Source organism: Theobroma cacao, chromosome 10 (genome assembly GCF_053813885.1).
Source record: "Theobroma cacao isolate CCN51 chromosome 10, ASM5381388v1, whole genome shotgun sequence".
In the NCBI taxonomy this organism is placed as follows: Eukaryota; Viridiplantae; Streptophyta; class Magnoliopsida; order Malvales; family Malvaceae; genus Theobroma; species Theobroma cacao.
Genome location: NC_142648.1, coordinates 28,615,993 through 28,636,278, shown reverse-complemented (window position 1 = coordinate 28,636,278; position 20,286 = coordinate 28,615,993). Strand labels below are relative to the sequence as shown.

The 20,286-nt window shown below is 37.3% G+C and overlaps 3 protein-coding genes and 2 pseudogenes across 11 annotated transcripts; 2 read left to right on the top strand and 3 right to left on the bottom strand.

The window, feature by feature from the left end:
- Positions 1-226: 226 nt before the first annotated feature.
- On the bottom strand, positions 227-3,198 carry LOC148760597 (uncharacterized). 4 transcript variants are annotated; one of them, XM_088802660.1, is made up of 7 exons: positions 2,809-3,191; positions 2,545-2,593; positions 2,243-2,345; positions 2,065-2,160; positions 1,892-1,966; positions 1,351-1,420; positions 227-693 (listed from the first exon to the last, which is right to left on the bottom strand). In XM_088802660.1, exons 1-7 carry the CDS (start codon positions 2,923-2,925, stop codon positions 619-621), a joined length of 585 nt encoding a protein of 194 aa, XP_088658786.1. In that variant the 5' UTR covers positions 2,926-3,191; the 3' UTR covers positions 227-618. The 4 variants fall into 4 exon arrangements, 3 of the variants coding, with proteins under 3 accessions (XP_088658786.1, XP_088658788.1, XP_088658787.1); XM_088802661.1 differs by lacking the exon at positions 227-693 and adding an exon at positions 700-932 and having other exon boundaries at positions 2,809-3,074; XM_088802662.1 differs by lacking the exon at positions 2,065-2,160 and having other exon boundaries at positions 2,809-3,074.
- Positions 3,199-3,326: 128 nt separating this feature from the next.
- Positions 3,327-6,988, top strand: LOC148760596 (callose synthase 7-like; annotated as a pseudogene).
- Positions 6,989-8,093: 1,105 nt separating this feature from the next.
- Positions 8,094-12,058, bottom strand: LOC18587482 (uncharacterized). Of its 3 annotated transcripts, XR_016023173.1 has the most exons (9): positions 11,787-12,058; positions 10,668-11,467; positions 10,410-10,458; positions 10,120-10,210; positions 9,942-10,037; positions 9,769-9,843; positions 9,476-9,530; positions 9,229-9,298; positions 8,501-8,571 (listed from the first exon to the last, which is right to left on the bottom strand). XR_016023173.1 is itself a non-coding variant. In XM_088802663.1 (8 exons), the coding sequence occupies exons 2-8, from the start codon at positions 11,028-11,030 to the stop codon at positions 8,497-8,499; spliced, it is 819 nt and encodes a 272-aa protein (XP_088658789.1). In that variant the 5' UTR covers positions 11,031-11,467; positions 11,787-12,058; the 3' UTR covers positions 8,094-8,496. The 3 variants fall into 3 exon arrangements, 2 of the variants coding, with proteins under 2 accessions (XP_088658789.1, XP_088658790.1); XM_088802663.1 differs by lacking the exon at positions 9,476-9,530 and having other exon boundaries at positions 8,094-8,571; XM_088802664.1 differs by lacking the exons at positions 9,476-9,530; positions 11,787-12,058 and having other exon boundaries at positions 8,094-8,571; positions 10,712-10,901.
- Positions 11,193-16,841, top strand: LOC18587481 (callose synthase 7-like; annotated as a pseudogene).
- A 148-nt stretch (positions 16,842-16,989) lies between these two features.
- Positions 16,990-19,883, bottom strand: LOC18587480 (uncharacterized). Of its 4 annotated transcripts, none has more exons than XM_007011264.3 (8): positions 19,314-19,879; positions 19,004-19,199; positions 18,629-18,677; positions 18,431-18,533; positions 18,245-18,340; positions 18,080-18,154; positions 17,557-17,626; positions 16,990-17,269 (listed from the first exon to the last, which is right to left on the bottom strand). In XM_007011264.3, the coding sequence occupies exons 1-8, from the start codon at positions 19,355-19,357 to the stop codon at positions 17,195-17,197; spliced, it is 708 nt and encodes a 235-aa protein (XP_007011326.3). In that variant the 5' UTR covers positions 19,358-19,879; the 3' UTR covers positions 16,990-17,194. The 4 variants fall into 4 exon arrangements, with proteins under 4 accessions (XP_007011326.3, XP_017984118.2, XP_007011327.3 ...); XM_018128629.2 differs by having other exon boundaries at positions 19,004-19,146; positions 19,314-19,874; XM_007011265.3 differs by having other exon boundaries at positions 19,004-19,146; positions 19,250-19,873.
- Between the last annotated feature and the right edge of the window lie 403 nt (positions 19,884-20,286).

Below are 20,286 nucleotides of genomic sequence, written 5' to 3'. Positions count from 1 at the left end.
ATTCGGAAATCCAGAAATCTCTTATGACTTGTGAAAAACTTGTTGAGATTGGCTGTGTGGTTTGCCTCAACTCTCCTCTGTGGCTTTATGTCTATTACCCAAAGAAATGCTGCTAAAACCTCTTATACTATATTATTCAGCTAATGTGTAAGCATTATGCATATTATTGACAAAAGAAACTCCTGAATTTGGTCAAAATGATGAGGAAAATCAAAGAAACTCAATCTTATCTGGGCAATTTTACCATTATATTGTTATGTTCACTGCTTTCCCATCCACAAACAGGAGAAAGAAGGCAGCAGCAACAGCCAGGGAATTGAGGGCAACAACTCCACAATCCAATGAAATACTTCTGAATACAATGGCAAACAAATATTTGCTCAAACTTAAGACACCATATCTAGACCATTAATACCACACTAGCACGAACATGCATTTTGTCTACAGATAAGCATAGATGCCTCAAATTCATCTAAAGTTCTGGAACCTCACAAACCAAAAATTAAAGCAATCTCTCATAATTGCATACAGGCCTCCAAGTCAATTGAGATACACATCTAAAGTTTTGCAGCCCCAAGCAACAAGGTAGAGCAACGTAATTCTAGCTGCTGTCATGAACTAAGCTTGGAGCAATTCCTTTGCCTTGTTCAACCAAACATTGTAGATTTGATCTGAGAAGAGAACAAAGTGCACCTGCAAACAGCAACTAAGGTGAGTGCCAACCATCTTCTAACAAAACACTGATAGGCATATCAAGTTCTTCTCATCCCTTGAAATCAGGGAACAGGTCTGATAAGGATGGATCTAGTGAAACGAGGAGGAAGAATCTGGCATGAATTGCCATAGAGCGTGGCCATTTGTTACCCTTGGTGATGACAAGAAGGCCATGAGCAGATGATGGTATTTGAGCCAAGAGTCAAACAAGAGTTGGCCTGGTATTTGCACCAAACAACATTATCATCTTGGACAGTTAGACGGGAAGATGGTTAGTTGGGGTTATGTTAATGATGCTCTTTGAAGTTTAAACTCAGATGCTAAACCAGTCAGAAGAATAATATAGGATTATAGATCATGCAAAAGCCTTCAAAGCTCCAATCATCATCAAAAGTAATGCTTTCATAAGTTTCATTTGTTACATGTTTGAGAAAACAATATAGGAAGCCGTAATTGGTATTGGAGACTGCATGTTCTTTGAACTAATCATACTGATACTATATTTAAGCAAAAGCATAATGATAAAATGGTGTAAAAATTGGGATTTAAACAAGTGAAATGGAGGAATCAATCAACAGTAGAGAAATACCATGAACTTCAAGATTGTCAATCCGAACAAAAACAAAAGTACATTACCTCTTTAATGTCATCTGCAAATTCTTTGACAGTAGATATAGCAACCGTAGCAGCTTCCTCAAAAGGATATCTGCAAAGTTTTCAGAAAGGAAAAAGTAAAAGATCAACTGGTGTTACTTTTTCTACAAACAATTGAACCTAGCTAATTCAGAATCCATAGTCACATCAAGATTTCATTAACTAGATGGATATAGAATTTTGCAGAAGGGAATGACTCTCCAATAAACTTATCTATGAGTTCATGCACCTTCGAGGGGCCAGAAAGTTATGCAAGTTATCCACATCTCCAATTGAACAGCATTCTTTAATAAACATATCATCACAAAAGGCAAAAACAGATGCAATTCAGCCAAAGTTACCTTAGAATACTCGTCTATTTCCAACAAGAGCTTTGCAATGGAAGTCACAATAGACTAAGCTTTTTGTCCTTGATCAAGTATATGCAAAAGTTTCGACTACTTTCTAGGACAAGGGGGGAGAAGAAGAGAGGGGGTTGGGGAACAAGCAGAAAGCACATGGGTGGTTCCTTAGCATTACTTACCCATATACACCACAGGATACTGCAGTAAAAGCAATGTATTTAACATTGTTCTCTTTAGCCACACTCAAGCAGTTCCTGAAACCAATTTGGGAACAAAAAGAGATCTTGTTTTAGAATGATAAACAAAGCAAACCAATAAAAATGGTGGCAAGAATCATCATATCAATGCATACTTGTATGCACTTGTCAAGGAAGCTTTGGGGTCTTTGTCAGAATCATAGATTGGTCCAACAGTGTGAATCACATGAGATGCAGGCAGTTTGAAACCTCTGCAACACTTTGCAAGGTTAGGATGACAGCAGCAGTAGACTATTGATTCTAAACTCTAATATTAGTTAGGAAGAAACTTACGGGGTAATCCTTGCTTCTCCTGTTGGACAGCGTACTTCAGGTTGAACTTCAGGGACTTTATAGCATGCTTCCAGGAGTTCTGGTCCAGCAGCCTTATGTATGGCTAGTACATATCCATGCATCAGAAACATTGGTCATGACAGGTTCATTTCTTCTATGACACTAAGAAGGTTAAAGAGAAATTAAGAAGAAGAAACTCAGCAAGATCTTGAATTCTTGTATAACATCGGCCTCTCCAATTATTATCAATCGGTTTAAGGTTAGATACCCAAACTAAAAGTTCATCACAAGAATATATATACCTCCATCTGCGCCACCACCACCAAGCATTCTCTCATTTGCTGGATTGACCTGCAAAAAGCTTATCATCACACTGTGTTCAATTCTGTGCATATGTATAAGAATCCCATGAAGGAAACATACATAACCATCATTGTAGATAAACTAAAACTTAATTTATTTGTTGTTTTCATGATTGGGTTATCAGTTTTTTGTAAAATTATTCATATAAAGCTCATACAAAAAGAAAATTAAAAAAAAAAAAAGAAAGAGAAAAAAGAACTGACAATAGCATCAGAGGAGCCATCAACAAACCACAGAGTGATGTCACCTTTCTGGATTTTAAGCTCAGTGGTTTCAGACAACTTGAAATGGCCATCTTCTCCCCCAATTGCTGACTCCATCCTTGAAAACCCAACGACCTTAAAACTGCTGCAGCTGCTGTCGATGATGATGGTGGTGACAAAGAGAGTTTAAAGATGTTTGGGATAGTACAATGACTTCTGCTTAAGATTCTGTACCACCAGAGGTTTGGGTTATACGAGGAAACACTGGCAACTTTAATATTACAAAAAGTAGAAGCAGTTGTGAGAAAGGGGTTCCCTCTTCCTCCACTAGCAAAGAGAATGGAATTTCTTGACATTTGTTATTTGTTTATTGGTTCGTTGGAAGATGTATTGTACCATTCATTTCAGCCTATGAAAAGGAATTGGACAGAGTGTTATGCCTGATGATAAGTTTGGGGTGGGCGTGGAAATGCCATGATACTGTCCTAGGACCTGACCGGTTAGGAATAGGACTGATAATGATACTGTCCATAGCAGAAGCTTGCACTTGGTCTATGTCTATGTTTTCTCGTAGTATTCATTGGCTCTCAAAGGTCAGCATCTTCAATTTCCCTTTGATCAAGAAACAATAGAATGGAAACTTTGAATGTTATATTCCTGTTGTTGAAATACAGCAACTGAAATAACCTAGTCGATACACCAGACAAAGGAGAAGTATGTGGACTTGTTCGAAAGGAGGGATCGATTTATCGTTCGAGTCTGACAGGATAGTTCCTGGAAGGTGATTGGGATCCTGGAAAACATATGACAGAAACCATACTCGAAAACAGGATCAACCTTATATTAAGCCCGTAGTTATGCACAATGGCTTGGATACATGGATAGTTGTTGACACTCATTGTGCAAAAGAAAACAATTCCCTCATAGTTGCATACATGCCTCCAATCTAATATTACAGATACATATAAACTTGTGCACCCTCAAGTACAAAGGAGCTTAATTATAGTCAGTATCATGCACTGAAATAAAGGAATATCAGAGCTCTTACAAAAAAACGTGACATTAGCATTAGGGGAGGCATCAACAAACCCCAGAGTGATGTTACTTTTCTGGATGTTAAGCTCAGTGGTTTCAGACAATGACCATCTTCTCCCCCCAGTTGCTGAACCCATCTTTGAAATCCCAACTACCTTAAAAAGCTGCTGCTGCTGATGATGGTGATGGTGACGGTGATAAAGAGAGTTTAAAGATGATTTCTGCTTCAAGATTTTGTACCAGCACAGGTTTGGGTTATACGAGGCAACACTGGCAAAAAGTAGGGAGCAGTTGTCGGGGTGGGGAATCTTGGTTCCACAGGGCAATATCTTTAGTAAATTATAATAAATTAAAATGAAAATAGCATCCAAACAGTTAACTCTTAAGTTGGTGCATGATTTTCTGCTCAAAGAATAGGGTTCGAATCCTCTTTCTTCAATCATAAAAATATTATAGAACTAGCTTCTTGGATACTGGCCGCTTGGCCTGTGACATTTTCTGCATTCAATCCAGCAATCTAGCAATATCCTCGTTGTTAAGAGATAGATGTTTATGTGTCATGCATTGCTGCGTCGCGTGTCATCCTTTAACCTGCTGCCCCAACACACATATTCATGATTACTATTTGTTTTGTTTGGATTATTTCCTACAATCCACTGGCTTTTCATGCTTTCTCTTGGTTCTTGTATGGATGGAAAATAATCAAAAACATGATGTTATGAATACTGATGACAATCCAATAAACGATGCTATGAATTTTACTATGACATTGTGCCTGCTTTAGAACATCAAAAACATGATAGTGAAACAAAAATGCTTTTGTCCCTCTGTTGGATTAGGTATGTGTCTGGGCCACACATTTGATCGAAAGTCAGAATTATCACATGCTTACTGATGTTTTGTCCTACAAGCTTATGTCAGTTTTCTAACATAAGTAATTGTTTAAAACATCCTTGCACATTGAATATCCATTGTACTTCCAGGAAATATACCGCATCAAACTTCCAGGTCCTCCAACAAAAGTTGGTGAAGGAAAACCTGAAAACCAAAACCATGCCATTATCTTTACCCGCGGAGAAGCCTTGCAGACTACAGACATGAGTCAGGTAGCTTTTCTACCTTCATCTCAAGATATAGTCATCAAGGTTCTAGAGTATCTTATAATACTTTTGTTTTTTAGGATAACTATTTTGAAAAGGCCTTAAAATGAGAAATGTTTTGGAAGAGTTCGAACACTACCGTAGCTGGCAATGGAAACCTACAATATTTGGTCTAAAGGTTAGTCTGACCAGTTGTCATTATAAATTTAATTGATCTCGATAAGTTTAACAGATATGTACAAGCAAGTCAAAATGCAGCCATTCTGCAGATTGGCTAAATACTAATATATGTTTACGCTTTTTAATTTTCTTTTACAGTGTTTCATCACTTGCTTGGTTTATGTCCAATCAAGAGACTAGCTTTGTAACCATCGGCCAAGGCTTATTAGCAAGTCCTTTAAGGTACCCTCAAATTTTCATCTTGAGTAACTGGTAACTTAGGAAATATTGAACAGGGTTGTTGCTGATATGCACATTGAACTGGAGGTTAAATGGTTGCTTGTGCTACTTAGTAACCTACCAAATAATAGTGATAAATGAATAAAATCTATGAAATCTTTCAACACTCCAACTGCAGGCAAAAGAATGGAGCCAAGTCAAGCTTCTCTGGTATGATTGTATTTGTTTCTATCATAACGATCATTGTTTCTATGATGATCTTCTCATTGCAGGGTACGATTCCATTACGGCCATCCTGACATATGTGACAGAATCTTGCACATAAAAAGGGGTGGCATAAGCAAAGCTTCAAAAACTATCAATTTCAGTGAGGACATATTTGCAGGTACTCTTAGGTAACTAATCAAACAGAACTCTATAAGTTTAATATTGCGGTTAACTAAACAATTTTTTTCCCAGGGTTCAATTCAACTCTTCGAGGGGGATATATAACGCATCATGATTATATCCAAGTTGGAAAGGGACGTGATGTGGGCATGAATCAAATATCATGTTTTGAGGCAAAAGTTGCGAGTGGAAATGGAGAGCAAACACTTAGTCGTGATGTGTATCGCCTTGGATGTCGATTTGACTTCTATAGAATGCTGTCATTCTACTTCACAACTGTTGGTTTCTATTTTAATAGCATGGTGACCAAACCAAACTAATTTTCTTTCTTTATAAGGTGGTTTTATGTACTTGAATATGGCGAATAGATAACCTTTAGGTGATCAGATCATTACCTACACTCTTTGCAATGGAATAAACATGAATTTCCCTGATATCAGCATTACATTGTTTCAGGTTACCGTGCTTACTGTGTATTTCTCCTCTGTGGACGTTTGTATCTGGTTATGAGTGGAATGGAAAGACACATTCTAAACAATTCAATTATAAGTCGGAACAAGTCTCTAGAAGCAGCTTTAATTCCTCAGTCGGTCTTTCAAATGGGCACGCTATCGGTCCTGCCTATGCTTCTGGAAATTAGCCTGGAGAAAGGGTTCCGCACTGCTCTGGGTGACTTTATCATCATGCAGCTGCAGCTAGCCTCTGTGTTCTTTACATTTCAGCTTGGAACAAAAGCACATTATTTTGGGAGAACAATCTTGCATGGAGGTTCTAAATATCGAGCTACTGGGCGTGGATTTGTTGTTTTTCATGCCAAGTTTGCTGATAACTATAGACTGTACTCACGGAGTCACTTTGTGAAAGGGTTAGAACTCAGCATACTATTGATCTTGTACCAAGTTTACGGAGAATCATATCGCAGCTCAAACATTTATTTGTTAATCACATGCTCAATCTGGTTCCGGGTTGGATCGTGGTTACTTGCTCCCTTTGTCTTTAACCCTTGCAGTTTCGACTGGCAAAAGACAGTGGATGATTGGACAGACTAGAAGCGGTGGATAAGAATTCGTGGAGGTATTGGTATTCGGCCTGAAAAAAGTTGGGAATCATGGTGGGATGGAGAACAAGAGCACCTTAAATACACAAACATACTAGGAAGAGTGCTTGAGATTGTTCTTGCACTTCGCTTCCTTGTCTATCAATATGGGGTTGTCTACCACCTTAATATAGCTCATCACGGTAAGAGTTGGCTAGTATAATATGCTTTCAAAACTACGTCGTTTTATCCTTTGATTGTTAAGAAAATTATTGTTTGATATAAAATTGCTGAGAAGATAATTCTATAACGTTTAATTTATAAATATTTTATTAAAAATTAATTTTATTAGGCAAGAGAAAGTGATACCTGTAATTATATTCCTTTAATTAAATTTTTTAGAATTATTGTTCATAATTCTATTGCCAAACACGGTCTTAATTTTGTAATTTACCTATTTTATATTTATTAATGTGATATTAAGTGGTTTTTAGATATTTTTGTCAACATAAATATAAAAATAAATATTTGAAACTTGTCATTTAAAAAAAAAAACCCAAACCCATAAATCCCAAAGTATTTTTTGTTGCAAAACTGATGTTTACATTTATCTTTTTACCTTGTAAATAAATATATGTTGAAATAATACATTAATCACAAAAAATTATTATTAAAAGTTTAAGTAAGTTCAAAAATTACAAATGCACGTTTTCAATCCGAAATGAATGCTTAATAAATGGTGAAAAATTCATATTTATATACTTAAGATTCGGGGGTCTCTTATCGACGTGGAATCTATAACAATCTATTTGGTTGAAAAAAGAAATCCAATGTGCTAGTAATAGCAGAGCCTATGTCGCTGTAAATCTAGAACTTTGGTATGTTAATTATTAGTAATTAAAGTCAAGGTTAAGCAACCATTCTCATATACTAGATCTCTGAAAAATTCAAGCACATGGGGTTCCATATTGTACTAATTCTTGTCTTGTTCGCTTTGTCAATTCCTGTTAATGACTTTTTGTTTGGATCAATGCCAGACAAGTTATTGTAAGAGAATGAAGGACCCATCCACTCTTTCCTTGTTGGTGATCTCTCAAGTTATCGATAGTACCATGCATGGTGCATGCCAACAAGTTATGACTTGTGAAAAACTTGTTGAGGTTGGCTGTGTGGTATGCCTCAACTCTCCTCTGTAGCTTAATGTCTATTTCCCAAAGAAAAGCTGCTAAAACCTCTTATACTATATTATTCAGCTAAGGTGTAAGCATTATGCATATTATTGACAAAAGAAACTCCTGAATTTGGTCAAAATGATGAGGAAAATCAAAGAAACTCAATCTTATCTGGGCAATTTTACCATTATATTTTTATGTTCACTGCTTTCCCATCCACAAACAGGAGAGAAAAGGCAGCAGCAACAGCCAGGGAATTGAGGGCAACAACTCCACAATCCAATGAAATACTTCTGAATACAATGGCAAACAAATATTTGCTCAAACTTAAGACACCATATCTAGACCATTAATACCACACTAGCACGAACATGCATTTTGTCTACAGATAAGCATAGATGCCTCAAATTCATCTAAAGTTCTGGAACCTCACAAACCAAAAATTAAAGCAATCTCTCATAATTGCATACAGGCCTCCAAGTCAATTGAGATACACATCTAAAGTTTTGCAGCCTCAAGCAACAAGGTAGACCAACGTAATTCTAGCTGCTGTCATGAACTAAGCTTGGAGCAATTCCTTTGCCTTGTTCAACCAAACATTGTAGATTTGATCTGAGAAGAGAACAAAGTGCACCTGCAAACAGCAACTAAGGTGAGTGCCAACCATCTTCTAACAAAACACTGATAGGCATATCAAGTTCTTCTCATCCCTTGAAATCAGGGAACAGGTCTGATAAGGATGGATCTAGTGAAACGAGGAGGAAGAATCTGGCATGAATTGCCATAGAGCGTGGCCATTTGTTACCCTTGGTGATGACAAGAAGGCCATGAGCAGATGATGGTATTTGAGCCAAGAGTCAAACAAGAGTTGGCCTGGTATTTGCACCAAACAACATTATCATCTTGGACAGTTAGACGGGAAGATGGTTAGTTGGGGTTATGTTAATGATGCTCTTTGAAGTTTAAACTCAGATGCTAAACCAGTCAGAAGAATAATATAGGATTATAGATCATGCAAAAGCCTTCAAAGCTCCAATCATCATCAAAAGTAATGCTTTCATAAGTTTCATTTGTTACATGTTTGAGAAAACAATATAGGAAGCCGTAATTGGTATTGGAGACTGCATGTTCTTTGAACTAATCATACTGATACTATATTTAAGCAAAAGCATAATGATAAAATGGTGTAAAAATTGGGATTTAAACAAATGAAATGGAGGAATCGATCAACAGTAGAGAAATACCATGAACTTCAAGATTGTCAATCCGAACAAAAACAAAAGTACATTACCTCTTTAATGTCATCTGCAAATTCTTTGACAGTAGATATAGCAACCGTAGCAGCTTCCTCAAAAGGATATCTGCAAAGTTTTCAGAAAGGAAAAAGTAAAAGATCAACTGGTGTTACTTTTTCTACAAACAATTGAACCTAGCTAATTCAGAATCCATAGTCACATCAAGATTTCATTAACTAGATGGATATAGAATTTTGCAGAAGGGAATGACTCTCCAATAAACTTATCTATGAGTTCATGCACCTTCGAGGGGCCAGAAAGTTATGCAAGTTATCCACATCTCCAATTGAACAGCATTCTTTCAGAAACATATCATCACAAAAGGCAAAAACAGATGCAATTCAGCCAAAGTTACCTTAGAATACTCGTCTATTTCCAACAAGAGCTTTGCAATGGAAGTCACAATAGACTAAGCTTTTTGTCCTTGATCATGTATATGCAAAAGTTTCAACTACTTCTAGGACAAGGGGGGAGAAGAAGAGAGGGGGTTGGGGAACAAGCAGAAAGCACATGGGTGGTTCCTTAGCATTACTTACCCATATACACCACAGGATATTGCAGTAAAAGCAATGTATTTAACATTGTTCTCTTTAGCCACACTCAAGCAGTTCCTGAAACCAATTTGGGAACAAAAAGAGATCTTGTTTTAGAATGATAAACAAAGCAAACCAATAAAAATGGTGGCAAGAATCATCATATCAATGCATACTTGCATGCATTTGTCAAGGAAGCTTTGGGGTCTTTGCCAGAATCATAGATTGGTCCAACAGTGTGAATCACATGAGATGCAGGCAGTTTGAAACCTCTGCAACACTTTGCAAGGTTAGGATGACAGCAGCAGTAGACTATTGATTCTAAACTCTAATATTAGTTAGGAAGAAACTTACGGGGTAATCCTTGATTCTCCTGTTGGACAGCGTACTTCAGGGATTTTATAGCATGCTTCCAGGAGTTCTGGTCCAGCAGCCTTATGTATGGCTAGTACATATCCATGCATCAGAAACATTGGTCATGACAGGTCCATTTCTTGTATGACACTAAGAAGGTTAAAGAGAAATTAAGAAGAAGAAACTCAGCAAGATCTTGAATTCTTGTATAACATCGGCCTCTCCAATTATTATCAATCGGTTTAAGGTTAGATACCCATACTAAAAATTCATCACAAGAATATATATACCTCCATCTGCGCCACCACCAACAAGCATTCTCTCATTTGCTGGATTGACCTGCAAAAAGCTTATCATCACACTGTGTTCAATTCTGTGCATATATATAAGAATCCCATGAAGGAAACATACATAACCATCATTGTAGATAAACTAAAACTTCATTTATTTGTTGTTTTCATGATTGGGTTTTCAGTCTTTTGTAAAATTATTCATATAAAGCTCATACAAAAAGAAAATAAAAAAAAAAAAGAGAAAAAAGAACTGACAATAGCATCAGAGAAGCCATCAACAAACCACAGAGTGATGTCACCTTTCTGGATTTTAAGCTCAGTGGTTTCAGACAACTTGAAATGACCATCTTCTCCCCCAATTGCTGACTCCATCCTTGAAAACCCAACGACCTTAAAAGCTGCTGCTGCTGCTGCTGCTGTCGATGATGATGGTGGTGACAAAGAGAGTTTAAAGATGTTTGGGATAGTACGATGACTGCTGCTTAAGATTCTGTACCACCAGAGGTTTGGGTTATACGAGGAAACACTGGCAACTTTAATATTACAAAAAGTAGAAGCAGTTGTGAGAAAGGGGTTCCCTCTTCCTCCACTAGCAAAGAGAATGGAATTTCTTGACATTTGTTATTTGTTTATTGGTTCGTTGGAAGATGTATTATACCATTCATTTCGGCCCATTAAAAGGAATTGGACAGAGTGTTAAGCCTGATGATAAGTTTGGGGTGGGCGTGGAAATGCCATGATACTGTCCTAGGACCTGACCGGTTAGGAATAGGACTGATAATGATACTGTCCATAGCAGAAGCTTGCACTTGGTATATGTCTATGTTTTCTCATAGTGTTCATTGGCTCTCAAAGGTCAGCATCTTCAATTCCCCTTTGATCAAGAAACAATAGAATGGAAAATTTGAATGTTACATTCCTGTTGTTGAAATACAGCAACTGAAATAACCTAGTCTATACACCAGACAAAGGAGAAGTATGTGGACTTGTTCGAAAGGAGGGATCGATTTATTGTTCGAGTCTGACAGGATAGTTCCTGGAAGGTGAATGGGATCCTGGAAAACATATGACAGAAACCATTTTAGATACTCGAAAACAGGATCAAACTTATATTAAGCCCGTAGTTATGCACAATGGCTTGGATACATGGATAGTTGTTGACCCTCATAGTGCAAAAGAAAGCAATTCCCTCATAGTTGCATACATGCCTCCAAGCTAATATTACAGATGCATATAAACTTGTGCACCCTAAAGTATAAAGGAGCTTAATTATAGTCAGTATGATGCACTGAAATAGAGGAATATCAGAGCTCTTACAAAAAAAAGTGACATTAGCATTAGGGGAGGCATCAACAAACCCCAGAGTGATGTTACCTTTCTGGATGTTAAGCTCAGTGGTTTCAGACAATGACCATCATCTCCCCCCAGTTGCTGACCCCATCTTTGAAATCCCAACTACCTTAAAAAGCTGCTGCTGATGATGATGGTGATAAAGAGAGTTTAAAGATGTTTGGGATAGTACGATGACTGCTGCTTAAGATTCTGTACCACCAGAGGTTTGGGTTATACGAGGAAACACTGGCAACTTTAATATTACAAAAAGTAGAAGCAGTTGTGAGAAAGGGGTTCCCTCTTCCTCCACTAGCAAAGAGAAAGGAATTTCTTGACATTTGTTATTTGTTTATTGGTTCGTTGGAAGATGTATTGTACCATACATTTCAGCCTATTAAAAGGAATTGGACAGAGTGTTAAGCCTGATGATAAGTTTGGGCTGGGCGTGGAAATGCCATGAGACTGTCTTAGAGCCTGACCGGTTAGGAATAGGACTGATAATGATGCTGTCCATAGCAGAAGCTTGCACTTGGTATATGTCGTGTTTTCTCATAGTATTCATTTGCCCTCAAAGGTTAGCATCTTCAATTTCCCTTTGATCCAGAAACAATAGAATGGAAACTTTGAATGTTATATTCCTGTTGTTGAAATACAGCAACTGAAATAACCTAGTCGATACACCAGACAAAGGAGAAGTATGTGGACTTTGTTCGAAAGGAGGGATCGATTTATCATTCGAGTCTGACAGGATAGTTCCTGGAAGGTGATTGGGATCCTGGAAAACATATGACAGAAACCATTTTAGATATTCGAAAACAGGATCAACCTTATATTAAGCCCGTAGTTATGCACAATGGCTTGGATACATGGATAGTTGTTGACCCTCATAGTGCAAAAGAAAGCAATTCCCTCATAGTTGCATACATGCCTCTAATCTAATATTACAGATACATATAAACTTGTGCACCCTCAAGTATAAAGGAGCTTAATTATAGTCAGTATCATGCACTGAAATAGAGGAATATCGGAGCTCTTACAAAAAAAAGTGACATTAGCATTAGGGGAGGCATCAACAAACCCCAGAGTGATGTTACCTTTCTGGATGTTAAGCTCAGTGGTTTCAGACAATGACTATCTTCTCCCCCCAGTTGCTGACCCCATCTTTGAAATCCTAACTACCTTAAAAAGCTGCTGCTGCTGATGATGGTGATGGTGATAAAGAGAGTTTAAAGATGATTTCTGCTTCAAGATTTTGTACCAGCACAGGTTTGGGTTATACGAGGCAACACTGGCAAAAAGTAGGGAGCAGTTGTTGGGGTGGGGAATCTTGGTTCCACAGGGCAATATCTTTAGTAAATTATAATAAATTAAAATGAAAATAGCATCCGAACAGTTAACTCTTAAATTGATGCATGATTTTCTGCTTTAAGAGTAGGGTTCGAATCCTCTTTCTTTAATTATAAAAATATTATAGAACTGGCTTCTTGGCTACTGGCCGCTTGGCCTGTGACATTTTCTGCATTCAATCCAGCAATCTAGCAATATCCTCGTTGTTAAGAGATAGATGTTTATGTGTCATGCATTGCTGCGTCGCGTGTCATCCTTTAACCTGCTGCCCCAACACACATATTCATGATTACTATTTGTTTTATTTGGATTATTTCCTACAATCCACTGGCTTTTTCATGCTTTCTCTTGGTTCTTGTATGGATGGAAAACAATAAAAAACATGATGTTATGAATAGTGATGTCAATCCAATAAACGATGCTACGAATTTTACTATGACATTGTGCCTGCTTTAGAACATCAAAAACATGATAGTGACACAAAAATGCTCTTGTCTCTCTGTTGGATTAGGTATGTGTCTGGGCCACACATTTGATCGAAAGTCAGAATTATCGCATGCTTACTGATGTTTTGTCCTACAAGCTTATGTCAGTTTTCTAACATAAGTAATTGTTTAAAACATCCTTGCACATTGAATATCCATTGTACTTCCAGGAAATATACCGCATCAAACTTCCAGGTCCTCCAACAAAAGTTGGTGAAGGAAAACCTGAAAACCAAGACCATGCCATTATCTTTACCCGCGGAGAAGCCTTGCAGACTATAGACATGAGTCAGGTAGCTTTTCTACCTCCATCTCAAGATATAGTCATCAAGGTTCTAGAGTATCTTATAATACTTTTGTTTTTTAGGATAACTCTTTTGAAAAGGCCTTAAAATGAGAAATGTTTTGGAGGAGTTCGAACACTCCAGTAGCTGGCAACGGAAACCTACAATATGAGGGCTAAGAGAGCATATTTACAGGAAGGTTAGTCTGACCAGTTGTCATTATAAATTTAATTGATCTCTATAAGTTCAACAGATATGCACAAGCAAGTCAAAATGCAGCCATTTTGCAGATTGGCTAAATACTAATTTATGTTTATACTTTTTAATTTTCTTTTACAGTGTTTCATCACTTGCTTGGTTTATGTCCAATCAAGAGACTAGCTTTGTAACTATCGGCCAAGGCTTATTAGCAAGTCCTTTAGGGTACCCTCAAATTTTCATCTTGAGTAACTGGTTGCTTAGGAAATATTCTACAGGGTTGTTGCTGATATGCACTTTGAACTGGAGGTTAAATGGTTACTTGTTCTACTTAGTAACCTACCAAATAATAGTGATAAACAAATAAAATCTAAGAAATCTTTCAACACTCCAACTACAGGCAAAAGAATGGAGCCAGGTCAAGCTTCTCTGGTATGTTTGTATTTGTTTCTATCATAACGATCATTGTTTCTATGATGATCTTATCATTGCAGGGTACGATTCCATTACGGCCATCCTGACATATTTGACAGAATCTTGCACATAACAAGGGGTGGCATAAGCAAAGCTTCAAAAACTATCAATTTCAGTGAGGACATATTTGCAGGTACTCTTAGGTAACTAATCAAACAGAACTCTATAAGTTTAATATTGCGGTTAACTAAACAAGTTTTTTTCCAGGGTTCAATTCAACTCTTCGAGGGGGATATATAACGCATCATGATTATATCCAAGTTGGAAAGGGACGTGATGTGGGCATGAATCAAATATCATGTTTTGAGGCAAAAGTTGCAAGTGGAAATGGAGAGCAAACACTTAGTCGTGATGTGTATCGCCTTGGATGTCGATTTGACTTCTATAGAATGCTGTCATTCTACTTCACAACTGTTGGTTTCTATTTTAATAGCATGGTGAGCAAACCAAACTAACTTTCTTTCTTTATAAGGTTTTATGTACTTGAATATGGTGAATAGATAAACTTTAGGTGATCAGATCTTTGCCCTACTACTCTTTGCAATGGAATAAACATGAATTTCCCTGATATCAGCATTACATTGTTTCAGGTTACCATGCTTACCGTATATTTCTTCCTCTATGGACGTTTGTATCTGGTTATGAGTGGATTGGAAAGACACATTCTAAACAATTCAATTATAAGTCGGAACAAGTCTCTAGAAGCAGCTTTAATTCCTCAGTCGGTCTTTCAAATGGGCACGCTATTGGTCCTGCTAATACTTATGGACATTAGCCTGGAGAAAGGGTTCCGCACTGCTCTGGGTGACTTTATCATCATGCAGCTGCAGCTAGCCTCTGTGTTCTTTACATTTCAGCTTGGAACAAAAGCACATTAATTTGGGAGAACAATCTTGCATGGAGGTTCTAAATATCGAGCTACTGGGCGTGGATTTGTTGCTTTTCATGCCAAGTTTGCTGATTACTATGGACTGTACTCACGGAGTCACTTTGTGAAAGGGTTAGAACTCAGCATACTATTGATCTTGTACCAAGTTTATGGGGAATCATATCGCAGCTCAAATATTTATTTGTTAATCACGTGCTCAATCTGGTTCCTGGTTGGATCCTGGTTACTTGCTCCCTTTATCTTTAACCCTTCCAGTTTCGACTGGCAAAAGACAGTGGATGATTGGACAGACTGGAAGCGGTGGATAAGAATTCGTGGAGGTATTGGTATTCGGCCTGAAAAAAGTTGGGAATCGTGGTGGGATGGAGAAGAAGAGCACCTTAAGTACACAAACATACTAGGAAGAGTGCTTGAGATTGTTCTTGCACTTCGCTTCCTTGTCTATCAATATGGGGTTGTCTACCACCTTAATATAGCTCATCACAGTAAGAGTTGGCTAGTATAATATGCTATTTTCACTGATACAAATTTTTTTTTCTTGCCCTATTGAAGATCAGTTAGGTTGCAAGACCATCCTCTCTCTCTGACTTTGCTACCATAAGCTTATAACCTACTATTGCAGGTTTACGGACTCTCTTGGGGTGTTTTGGTAGCAATGCTTTTATTGTCAAAGGTATGCAATGAAACTATAGTTAGTTTGTAGCTGGAGAGGGGCACAAGCATATATGTAAACGTTATGCTTGAGTTTTTCCATGCATATATGTTCTTCTGGTAGGAAACAACAGATGAAATGTAATTTTCTTTTCCCCTTTTTCTGCTTTGTTACCAAGACAGATTGATCTGTTTGTTTGCTTCTTGTGATTTCTGTGTTGCTGCAGATTGTATCAGTGGGTAGACAAATACTGAGTGTCGCATGTCGGCTGGTATACAGGATGTTCAAAGCATTCGTTTTTCGTGCCTCCTTGGCATTCATTATCGGCTTAATCATAGTATGTGGCCCTACTACATCAGATTTATGGGATGCTGCCCCTGCCTTCTTGCCTACCGGGTGGGCCTTTCTTCTTGTAAGTTTCAAGCTTTCCTAAATTATGGGATCAATGTCATCTTGTCATATCTCTAATAATCTATGGTTGTCATACAATAATGTACTAACTAAAACTTTCCATGTCCTCGTCCTCGAAGATTGGGCAAGCATGTAGGCCTTTGTTGGAGGGGTTAATCTGGAAGCCAGTGAAGGAGATGGCCACAGTGTGTTGACTACATGATGGGATTGCTGCCTTTCATGCCCATAGCCATTTTGTCATGGCTCCCTTCCGCAGCTGAATACCAATCCCGGATCCTCTTCAATCAAGCATTTAGCAGAGGACTCCATATTTCTATTATTCTTGCTGGGAGGAAAGGCAAGGCCTCACCTAAATGATTTATCTGCCATCTCTTACTCAATGTTTGTCCTTGTTAAAATGAGAATCACGATAACATGTCCTACTTTCAATAAAATGATTAAAAAAGTTAAGGGTAAACGATGTGAGTAGTTGATTGGGATCCTGGAAAACATATCACAGCAACCATTTCAGACACTCCAAAACAGGATCAACTTTTATTATGCCTGTAGTTACGCAAAATGGCTTTGATACATCGATAGTTCTTGACCCTCATAATCTGAAAGAAAGCAATTTCCTCATAGTTGCATACATGCCTGCAAGCTAATTCAGATACATATAAACTTGTGCACCCTCAAGTATCAAGGAACTTAATTCTAGTCACTATAATGCACTACGCCTGGAGCAATTCTTTAGCCTTGTTCAACCAAATATTATAGATGTCATCTGCAAACAGAACAAAGTGCACCTGCAAACAGCAAGTCGAGTGAGTGCCAATCAGAAATTCATCTATTATCTTGGCCATATAGAAATATGGATCATGCAATCAAAGGTTAATTTATTACATATATATGAATAACAATAGAGCATTTGTCCCAATAAAGGAAGAAGAGAAAACAATATAGGAAGCTCTTCTTTTATGTGTGTATGGGGGCAAAACAAGTAAAGTAATGTACAATGGGATATAAGAATTGAAATAAAGGGAATCAATCAACATTTAAAAGAACTCTCGGATGGCAATATTGAAGCAGATACCTCTTTAATATCATTGGCATATTCATTGACAGTAGATATGGCAACAGTAGCTGCTTCCTCAAAGGGATATCTGGAATATTTCAGAAAGGAAAAAAGATATTAAATATGAAGTGATGAAACATTTTCTACAAGCACCCAAGCTAGCATATAAAGAATCCATAATCAGACTAAAGATTCATTGCTTAAATGGTATTGAATTTGACAGAAGATAATGCTCTTCTGTGAACAAGTGACTATAAGATCAAAATATTTCGACTATGAGTTCATGCACCTTCAAAGTCCAGAAAGTTACACCAAATTACCCAGCTCTTCTGTGAACAAGTGACTAAAAGATTAAAATATTTCGACTATGAGTTCATGCAAAAGTCCAGAAAGTTACAACAAATTACCCAACAATCCAACATCACCAATTCAACACCTGTCCTTAATTAAATTGTCATCACAGAAAGCAAAAACAGATACAGTTCAATGAGAGGGGAAGGGGGGTATGAGAAAGCCTTTGGTGGTTCCTTAGAGTACTTACCCATATACACCACAAGATATGGAAGGAAATGCGATGTATTTAATATTGTTCTCTTTAGCCACAGCCAGGCTATTCCTGTAACCAGTTTCAAAAGAGAATAGGCATTATTGAGAACTATAAAACAAGCTACTAATATGAATGGTGGAAAGGAACAACATAGCATACTTGTATGCACTGCTCAGGGAGGCTTTAGGGTCCTTGTCAGTATCATAAATAGGTCCAACAGTGTAAATCACATGAGATGCAGGCAGTCTAAAACCTCTGCATACATTTTAACACGTCAATATGCTAATCATGCGCAGCATTTGGATGACAACACCAGCAAACACTATCTAATTAGGAAGAACTTACGGGGTAATCCTTGCCTCTCCAGTGGGACAGCGGACATCAGGTCGAACTTCTGGGACCTTATAGCATGCTTCTCGAAGTTCTGGGCCAGCAGCCCTGTGTATGGCTAGTAAAATGCATCAATAATCAGTAAAAGTTCATCCTTGTACGACATTAATAAGTTCAAAATGAGAAAAAAGAGAACTTTCTGAGCAAGAAAACCTCCATCTGCACCACCACCTCCAAGCATTCTCTGGTTTGCTGGATTAACCTGCAAAAAATTATCATCACTAGTATCACTGTGCTCAATTCTATTAATTCAAAATCGGAGTATGTACAAAATAAACCCATGAAGGAAACATAACCATCATTTCAGATTGAAATAAGAAAATCTCTAGGATTGCAAGAAATCCCTCCATTTTGGAATAGCCAATTCAACATTCTATTAATCTATTACCCGAATAGAAAATTCTGCTCCCTAATCCCATAAACAAATATGCTTCAAAAATGATAAAATATCAAGAATAAATCATCAACAAATACCAATAGAAAACAAAAAGAACTGAAGATTAAAGGAAAGGGAAGAGAAACACTGACGATAGCATCGGAGGCGCCATCAACAAACCACCGAGTAATATCACCTTTCTTGATTATAAGCTCACTAGTTTCAGACAACTTGAAATGACCATCTTCTCCTCCAGCTGCTGATGCCATATTCGAAAAGCCAACAACCCCACAACCTGACGGTGAAGTTAAAGAGACTTTGAAGATGTTTTGGAAAGTACAGTGATTTCTGCAGAAGATTTTGTAAGAAGTGGGATATGGGTACGAGGAAAAACTAACAATTCTAGTACTGGAAGAAGTGGAAGCAGTTGTTAACGTCGAGAAGTGTTGAAATGCTAGTAACCTGATTCCTCTGCCCCCTCTAAACAGCATGGAACTGCTTGACATTTGTTTTTGTTCATTTATCAGGCCGATGCTATAAATTTATCAATGAACAAAATATCAGAAACAGTCAAGGATTTTTGTCTCGAGGACCAATAGAAAATCCTTCGAGCAAATTTTCATTCTAAGAGCTCATAACCCAACCCAATTGTTATTGGATTCATGCCCATACAAAGGAATTGTACAAAATCTTAAGCTTGATGGAAATGTTGGGCTGGTTATCTATATCTATAATGTCCAATAGCCAGACAAGCTAAGAGGAGGCTGACATGAGTTGCAGAGAAAGTATGGGGTATTGGAAATTGACCCTAGTAAGAATATGGATATGCCTTTACTTCAGTAGTATAAAATGGGTACACAACATTATCCGATTTGTTTAAGTAGGATTATGATGTCTTATAAACTGGTTTGGATTACATCGTAGCTTGTTTTTTCTTGATTTTCATCATTATATCTCATCATTTTCCTTGTACTTTGATTTTCCTAGCTTGATTTGTTCATTCTTCGCCAATTTCTCAGTTCTTGTTGAGTTAGGGTTTACCTGGTCTTAAGGTTTCTTGAGTTTTTTTATTACAAATTTCGATTCACTATTGAAATTTCATATTCTTGTTGTTTCAATTCATTCTTGAACTCGTGGAAGATTCGATTACATCAATTACACCAAAATCTGTTATCTCACCACTTAAGGATTCTCAATCCTTGTATTTTCTTCATCATTCGGACCACCATGGTTTGGTCTCTATAACGCTGAAGCTTACTTCTTCTAATTACTCGACATGGAGTCCATCTTTTACTCTTGCATTGTCAATTCGTAACAAATTAAGGTTTATTTTTAAAAAATATAATAATAAATGTTTAAATTAATAATTATTGAGATAGAGTGTATATTTTAAAAATTAATAAAATTATTTAGAATTTTGATTAAAATTTAAAAA